Source organism: Myotis nattereri (assembly GCF_964212035.1).
Source record: "Myotis nattereri genome assembly, chromosome: 15".
Lineage (NCBI taxonomy): Eukaryota > Metazoa > Chordata > Mammalia > Chiroptera > Vespertilionidae > Myotis > Myotis nattereri.
In genome coordinates this window covers 2,460,676-2,469,461 of record NC_138090.1, presented here as the reverse complement: position 1 = coordinate 2,469,461, position 8,786 = coordinate 2,460,676, and the positions used below count along the sequence as shown (strand labels likewise).

The following is an 8,786-nucleotide window of genomic DNA, read 5'->3' as shown; positions in this document are numbered from 1 at the left end:
CCTGCAGCGTGGGGGCCCTGGGCCTGCCCCCTGGCGCCCGCTGAGCACCCCCGCCCAGCAGCCTGCGTGAGGAGGGCGGGGGAGCGAGCGCCGCGGCTGCTGGGCCGGTTCTGAGTCGCAGGAGGACAAAGGCCGCCGGGCACCGCCGTCCATGCAGCTGAGGCTTGTTTGCAGGTCACACGGTCCTAAGGGCCCAGGGCAGAGCCAGCCGGGGGCGGGGGGGCCGCGGGAGGGGCGGCTCAGAGGGACACGGTGGGGTACGGGGCGAACACCTTCTTGGCGTCTATCTCCGCCTCCACCATGTGGGGGTGGATGTCCACCACCAGCCCGGCGTCCGTGCACAGCTTGAGCAGCGTCCGGATGTTGTTCTTGGACAGCCTCAGGTACCTGTGCGGACGGCAGGGTGAGGCCGGCCCCGGCCCCCCAGCCTCTCAGGCATCCCCGGCGCAGCCCCCCGCTCGGGGCACCGTGGGCACCTCAGAGCTGCTGGGAGTTTTTGGTTTTGTTGTTTGGTTTTTTTTAAATATATTTTTATTGATTTCAAAGATGAAGGGAGAGAGAGAGAAACATCCATGATGAGAGAGAATCATGGACCGGCTGCCTCCCGCACGCCCCCCACTGGGGACGGAGCCCGCACCCCGGGCCTGTGCCCTGACGGGGATTCGAACCCTGACCTCCTGGTTCCTAGATCGATGCTCAACCCCTGAGCCCTGCCGGCCGGGTGAGCGGGTGGGGGGTTTATGGGTAAGGAAGTCGTTTGGGAACCAATGTGGCGACATATACCCCAGCACCGCCCCTGCCCGCCCCTCCCCCCAAAGGGTCATGTCCACCGGGACACGGGACAGCGGCCGGTGGCCTCTGAGACCCAGCCCCCCCCCTCCCCCCGGTCCCCGGGCTCGGCCCAGGGTCTGGACGGGGCCGGCGGGCAGAGCGGGCTCACCGGCAGCTCAGCACCTCCTCGGGCTTCAGGGCCCTCACCGCCTCCACCTTGGGCTCGGCGCCCTTCTCCATGAGGCTCTTCAGCCGGCGCTCGTAGGCCGTGTCGGGCAGCTTGCCCACCCAGTCCCTCAGGAGCGTGGACTTGCGTGCCCCGAAGATGGAGTCCTGCAGCGTGGAGTCCGTCATGCTCTGGTGGTGGAAGGACGTCATCCGCGGCGTGGACTCCGTGGCGGCCGAGTCCTTCATCTCCAGCTCTGAGACCGGCAGCGGCACCGGAGTCAGCCCCCGGCGGGGACGGGGACGGGGACGGGGACGGGGCAGGGGAGCCGGGGGGGGGGAGGGGGCAAGGCCGTGGGGACTTCCCGGGACGCCTTCCCAGGCCTCGCAGGGCCGCCGCCTCAGCACCGGTTCAGCCCTCACCTCCTCCTCCCTCCTCCCTCCTCCCTCCTCCCTCCTCCCTCCCTGAGGGCCCCCCTCCTTCTCTCCCCTCTTTCCTTTATCCTCTTCCCCCCACCCCACCCCAGAGAGTGTCCCCTAGCAGGGACATCAGCCGAGGAGGGTCAAGGAAGGACAACTGAGCTGGGGTTTGGAAGGACAGATAGACACAAAGGGGGGAGGAGGGGCAGGTGCGGGCGGGAGGAATAGCAGGTGTGCACAGTGTCAAAAAGTAGAAACACGTGAACTGGTGTCTGATGTCGCCCAAATGTGGGATTTGCACTGAATGAAATAGTGTTGGGGTTAGAGCTTGGAGACCATATGTATGTATGTCTGTATGTGTGTGTATGTATGTCTGTATTTGTTGTTCAATTTGTTCCTAAATATCTTACAGATTTTTTTACTTAAGGGATGGAATAGTTTCTTCCCATTTCCACTTCTAACTGGTGTGACTAATAGAGAAAAAAAGTGTTCTTTTTAAAAATATATTTTTTTTCTACTCCACCAACAAGCACACCGACTTTTGTTAGTTTTCGACTAGACTTTCTTGAGGTCGGCCGCTGTGCGATCACATCAGGGGGGATGAAAAGATCTTCCTTCCACTATTTTATAGACGTTGGACCCTCTCTCCCAAACGGTGTCAACAATGACAGCAGCGTCAGTGGCTGAGCATCGACCTATGAACCAGGAGTTCCTGGTTCGATTCCCGGTCAGGGCACAGGCCCAGGTTATGGGCTCGATCCCCAGGAGGGGGCCTGCAGGAGGCAGCCGGTCCATGATTCTCTCTCATCATAGATGTTTCTCTCTCTCTCCCTCTCCCTTCCTCTCTGACATCAATAAAAAGATATTTTAAAAAACAATGACGGCGGCAGTCACGCCTCCTTTCGTTCCTGATGTTCATGGATAGGACGTAGCCTCCATCACCGAGGGTGACACCGGCCGCGCCTTTGAGGAGCTAGCACATCGTCCGCTGCCTGCCCCTTCCCGCCCCTTCACACCGAGTTCTCATCAGTCATCACTGCTCGGTTCTATTGATTGCTTTTCTGTTGTCAACAATCATACGGTTTCCCCTTTCACTTACTGAGGTCATCCGTGATGTTAGCAGATATGTTGCTATGGATACCGTAGCCCAGTGGTCGGCAAACCGTGGCTCGCGAGCCACATGCGGCTCTTTGGCCCCTTGAGTGTGGCTCTTCAACAAAATACCACGTGCGGGCGCGCACGTACAGTGCGATCGAAACTTTGTGGCCCATGCACAGAAGTCGGTATTTTGTGGGAGAGCCACACTCAAGGGGCCAAAGAGCCACATGTGGTTTGCGGGCCGCAGTTTGCCGACCACTGCCCTAGCCCTTCCCAACCTGCTAGAAGAACCCCCCTTGTGTGTGGTGTACGATTCATTGCAAACATCGAGATGGGGGAGGAGTTGGCATACGCTGAGTCTATTTGCCGGAAGCTGTTATACTTTTTGCATCGGGGTCATTGTGGGGTTGGCCGAGGCCGCTGGGTTCTTGGTGAGTCGATTGCCCGCCCCGTGGGTGCGGCAGGTTTGGTCAGTGGAGTTCGGGGTGTGGGGGCTGTCTCACCGGATTTGCCGATGCTCTCCTTGCTGTAGTTGCCGGGGGCGACGCTCTGGCGCTTCCCCTTCTGGTCTGTCCCGTACAGCCTGCGGAAGATGGCCGGGTCCCCGTCCCTCCGGGCCCCCGGCTTGCCCTTGGAGGGGAAGGGAGAACAGCTGCAGGTTGGGGCCAGGGCTCCGGGTGGGGGTGGGGGGGGGTGAGGGGGGTGGGGGTGGGGGTGGGGATGGGGTGGGGATGGGGTGGGTGCGGCTGTGATACCTGCTCAGAGAATGTCACTTGGCGGCTTCTCTCTCTCTCGGTTTTCAAGGTGACTTTGACTTTCTTCGCCTCCTTCCCAGCTGCTTTCCGGGGCACCCAGGGTCCCTTGGTGTGTTTCTGAGAGGCAGAGAGAGCAGAGCTGGGCCCGTGTCCCCCGTGGGCTCCGCCCGCCCTCGGCCCCTCTGTGGTGAGGGATGTCAGCTCCCGTCCCCCAAACCTCCTCAAACACTGACCAAGGGCCCTCACGCTCCCTCCCTTGTCTAAGCCTTGGAGGTGAACGCACCCCGACAGAGCGCGCCCCCGTCCGGCCTCCGTCCCCGTGGGCGGGCGAGCCCAGCGCAGAAGCAGCCACAGGCCGTCAGGGTCCACAGGGCCCGCTCCGGACCGGACCCGCTCTGATGTCGCCAGCACTTTCCCCTTCGCCCCCGCCCCCCCAGGCTTAAAGCTCCTCCGGCCTTTTCCCCTCTGGGGCCCGTTCCGTCTCCCCCCTCGGGGACAGTCTGGAACCAGCACCTTGGGCGGCGGTGGCTGCGGCTGGGCCTGTGGCTGCGGCTGTGGCTGCGGCTGTGGCTGCACCAGCGACAGCTTCTTCTCCCGCCTCCGCTCCAGCCACTCCATCACCCGCGTGAGGTCGGACATGCGCCTCTCGTCGGCCGTCCTCCACATGGACTTCCTCTCCGTGGGCATGGAGTCCTTGTGGTCCTCGGGCTTGTCCGGCATGATGGAGCCGGGTTTCTGCATCGGGGCAGAAGGTGGAACAGGCTCACCCTGGGGAGCCCTCTGTCCCTGGCGGCGGGCCTGGGTGGCTCCGAAGGTGGGTCTGCCTCCAGGTGTGAACAGAGAGGGCAGAGTTAGGGCCTGGCAGCTGGCATAGTGGCCTGAAGGGTGGGAGGCCTGGAGGGGGATTGTGAGGTCACCCTCGGCTGTCAAATAATGACTCTCTGAGGCCACAGTGGTGAGTGGAGCGGAGCCAGTGGCATGAAGGGAAGGCATGTCGACCTCTGAGAGCCGGTGACAGGAGATCGAGATGGGGTGGGCTGGCGGGCGGCTCACACCTGAGCTGGGAGCTGAAGAGCGAGTTGGTCCTACAGGGCTGTGGCCCTGATGGAGGAAGGCAGTGCGTGCAAAGGCCCTGCGGCAGGATGGACGCGGGCACACGTGCCGGATGGCGGAAGGCCAGGTGGCTAGTGAGGAACGGAGCCGGAGAGGTGGGCCGTGGCCGTGGCCGGATCAGACGGGACTTGGAACTCACGTGTCGCCTTGAACCGGAAGGAAGGGGAAGCCAGCGGGAAACAGCAAAGGAATTCAAACAGGGCGGAGGGCGTGGCACGGTCAGGCTGTTTTCTCTTTTTTAACTCGTATTGAAAGAACCGGGCCACGTGCCTGACGGGGGATCCACGGGGATTTTCCACGCAGTGCCGCGTGGTTCGGTCCCCTCCGTGGCGACCTGTCTTTTTCACTCTGTCCTCCTTTCTGGGATTTTCATACTCAGGTGCACTGCAGTCCTCAAGGGCCGTTTAAAAAATATATATCCCCTTATTAGCGAGGACGGTGTCCCCGTGGCGGGTCCGCAGCCCACAGAGCTGCACGGGGCAGGGCGTCGGGCGCGGCGTCTGCCTGTGTTCCAGGCGCTCCCAGCCAGCGCCTCGATCAGGCCCCGGGACTCGCCTATTCGGAGCCTGCGGTCTCTTCCTTCCTCCTGCTCTGCGGGGCCCTCTGAACCAGGAGGCTCGAGGCCGGAGGCCCAGACGAGGCCCCTGGCCCTGCTTCCTGGGCTGTGACCCCCGCACCGTGGCCTTGCTCTGCCTCTCAGCCTCGCATTTCAACTCGTCAGTGACTGGGACTCCTTCGGGGGCTGCAAACCGGGGCAGGTGGTGGTTAGCCCACGGGTGTTATTTTACGCAGCCTGCAAAGTGTTTTGGAAACGAGGGCTCTTCATTTTTTAAAAATCCAGAGTTCAGCCCGGCCGGCGTGGCTCTGGTTGAGTAATGACCTATGAACCAAGGGGTCACAGTTTGATTCCAGGTCAGGACACAGGCCCGGGTTGCAGGCTGGGGGAGGGGGGGTGCAAGAGACAGCCAATAGATGATTCTCTCTCATCACTGATGTTTCTATCTCTCTCTCCCTCTCCCTTCCTCTCTAAAATCAATCTATATATATAAAAGGCTAACATGAAAAGGTCCCCTCAGGAGTTCGACCAGGAGACGGGGAGTTTGATTGCTCGCTATGACATGTGCTGACCACCAGGGGGCGGCGCGGAACGAAGGAAGACCCTGGCCGGCAGCCAGAAGTCCCTGAATGGCCCTGACTGTCAGTCAGGCCTAGGGACCCTGCCCGTGCATGAATTTTGTGCACCGGGCCTCTAGTAAAAATATAAAAACAAAATCCCGAGTTCAGAATTGTTTAATAAACAAACGACCGGGTACAACTGGGCTAGACCTGCCCTGGGAGGTGAGGCCTGTGTGCCATCTGCTGCCTCGGCCCGGGCCTGGCCCTCTTCACCGACTCCGCCACCTGCTCGCCCCTGCAGACAGTTGAGTTTGCAGCCCCCGGACTGAGCAATCATTCAAAACCACCTTACAAAGCACGACGACAAGGTTAGCTCCTCTCTCTGAGCTGGGAAAGGAGGGGTTCTTACCCCATTTCACAGTCTGGGAGCCCCAGGATCCGAGACGCCCAGCCCCCGAGGGCGCCGACGCTGGGAAATCCTGTCCCATTATGCATGGCGGCCACACGGTTAAGGTGAAACGCGGCGAGGCAGGACTGGAAGGCAACCCCGGGTCATCTGGAGGCGGGAGGAAGTCAGGGAGCGAGAGAGAAGCAAGGGGACTCGCCATGTGTGTGGTGACGACCTCGCTGTCTCATCCAGGCCTCACGTAAGCCCCTCGCAGTAACTGGTGCATCGGGGTGCGAGCGCTGTTCTCCCGGTGGCTCGGGGGCTGCCCCGGGGACGCCATTCCTACCCCTGGATCCAGCAGCTCCCGAGTCTCAGACTCCCAGTGGCTCCTACAGGTGTCTCCACTCCTTGCACTAGTTTTTTAAAAATATGTTTTTATTGATTTCAGAGAGGAAGGGAGAGGGAGAGAGACACATCCATGATGAGAATCATGGACTGGATGCCTCCTGCACGCTCCCCTAGTGGGGATGGAGCCCACAACCCGGGCCTGTGCCCTGACCGGGAATCAAACCACAACCTCCTGGTTCATAGGTCAGCGTTTAACCACCGAGCCACGCCGGCCAGGCCTCACCCTCGTTTGAGTTGCATTAGTTCTGACACGCAGATACTCACACGCCACTCAGCGCGCGCACCCCTGCGCAGACTTCCTCCTCACCCTCGCTGGCCCGAGGGCTCCCGACGGACAGCTGCCTCCCGTGCTCCTTCCCAGGTCGGCAGCCTCCACTCCGGCAGCATCGACACACCCCAGCGGAGGTGCGTGGTCCCGCGCTCCACCGGCCGACCGGGGGAGTCGCGACCAGACGGGGCTGTGGAGCAGCTGCCCGTGCAGGGCTGGCAGTTAATTAAAAGCTCTGACCACGCCCTCACCGGTGTGCTCAGTGGATAGAGCACTGTCCTGCGGACAGAGGGGTCTCAGGTTCGATTCTGGTCAAGGTCGCAGGCTCCTCCCCAGCGCGGGCCCTGGTCGGGGCGCGTGCAGGAGGCAACCAATCGATGTGTTGCTCTCACATCGATGTTTCTCTGTCTTTCCCTCTCTCTAAAAATCAATGGGAAAGTCTCCTCAGGTGAGGATGAACAAAAAATCAAAATAAAGGCTCCCGCCCGCGGTGACTCGTGCCAGCGCGGCAGCCGTGGGCACCAGGGCGGGGCTGCTCCGCTCGAAGCCGCTCAGCAGCTCCGAGGCCGCCCTCCCTCCCAGCGGCCGGCCAGCAGGCAGGAGGCCGGCGCCCCCGCCCAGCGCCAGCGATTTGCAGGGAGCTCCCAGCTGCTGCCCGTCTGGAGCTCCAGGAGAAAGGGTGAGAGGGAAGCAGGTGGAGGTGAGGACGCGGACAGCACTCACGGCCCAGGTGGGGCTGTGGGAACCGCCAGGCGGGAGGCCTGCTGGGACGTCGGCCACGGGGAGGGGGTCGCAGAGCCCTGGCAGGACACACCCTCTTCGTTCAGGGCAGCGTGGCACGTGGACAGGGGCCGCCGTGAGCCCCGCCCTGCCCCTCACTGCCCGTCATGTGTAACCTATCCACCTGTTTCCTCTCCTGGGTGATGAACTCTCTGGGACTAATAACCACTCCTGGCCCGGCCGCCGTGGCTCTGTGGTTGAGCGTCCACCTAGGAACCAGGAGGTCACGGTTCCATTCCCAGTCAGGGCATGTGCCCGGGTTGTGGGCTTGATCCCCAGTGGGGCGGGCAGGAGGCAGCTGATCCATGATTCTCTCTCCTCATGGATGTTTCTCTCTCCCTCTCCCTCGCGCTGCCGCTCTGACATCAACAATAAGACAGATATCAGGAGAGAAGCAGGTCAGCTGTGGCCCTGATGTGAGGAGCTCATAGCCAGGCCCGAGGGAGGGCTTCCCTGCTGCCCCTCAGAGCAGCGGTTCCCAACCTGTGGGCTGCGACCCCTTTGGCGGCCGAACGGCCCTTTCACAGGGGTCGCCGAAGACCGTCCTGCAGATCAGATATTTACATGACGATTCATCACAGTAGCAACATGACAGTGATGAAGTAGCAACGAGAATAATGTTATGGTTGGGTCACACCATGGGGAACTGTATTTAAAGGGCCAGAAGGTGGAGAACCACTGCCTCAGAGGCTGTCCACCTGGCTGGGGAGTGTGTGGGTGGGGGTGTGGGTGTGGGTGTGGGTGGGGGCATGGGTGGGGGCGTGGGTGGGGGTGGGGGTGTGGGGGGGGGCAGTGCTGGCCAAGGAGGGGACCCCCTGGCTTTGGAGCAAGTGGAGCCTCTGAGGCCTGGGTCTTGCCTGCTATCCTGAGACGGACCAGCAGATGGCGGCAGTGCTCCGGGAACGTCAGGGAGGGTTGGGGAGGAAGGGCGGACAGAGGGAGGGACACAGCCAGAGCACATTCATCTGCAGGGGCCACCATAGGAAAACCAGAGGCCAGGTGGCCAGGACGCCAGATGTGCTTCTCACAGTGCTGGAGGCTGGAAGTCAAGGTCAAGGTCAAGCTGTGAACAGGAAGGTTTCCTTCTGAGATCCCTTCTCTTGGCTCGAGGGCGGCCAGCATCTCGCTGGGGCCCTGGCGGCCTTTCCTCGGTGGTGCATGGGGGGGGGGGGCGGGCGGGGGGGGGGAGAGCCTCTTCCCTAGTCCAGTGGGTCCGGGCCCCAGCTTTGTGACTTCATTCAACCCTAATGACCCCCTAGAGACCTGGCTGCAAACACACTGGGGGTAGGATTTCCACACATGAATTTTAGGGGGGGCACAATTCAATCCACTTTTTATGGGGGGCTGCGGAGGGGGGAGGGAAGAGCCGGGGCACTGGGTGGGGCCCAGGACTCCCGGGGCGGCGCCAGCCTGGCCACTCACTGGACTGAAACCCTGAGCAGGCAGGTCACTTGTCTCTTTGAGCAGCGGCATCCTCACCCCAAAGGGGGCAGTGCAGCCCCCA

The 8,786-nt window shown here is 61.8% G+C and overlaps 1 protein-coding gene across 1 annotated transcript; it reads right to left on the bottom strand.

Annotated features, from left to right (window-relative positions):
* Positions 1–239: 239 nt before the first annotated feature.
* LOC308531399 (uncharacterized protein C16orf78) lies at positions 240–3,929 on the bottom strand (the record flags this gene model as incomplete). Its single annotated transcript, XM_081108341.1, has 5 exons — positions 240–387; positions 941–1,193; positions 2,958–3,084; positions 3,210–3,326; positions 3,723–3,929. The coding sequence occupies 5 exons, from the start codon at positions 3,927–3,929 to the stop codon at positions 240–242; spliced, it is 852 nt and encodes a 283-aa protein (XP_080964467.1).
* Positions 3,930–8,786: the final 4,857 nt, after the last annotated feature.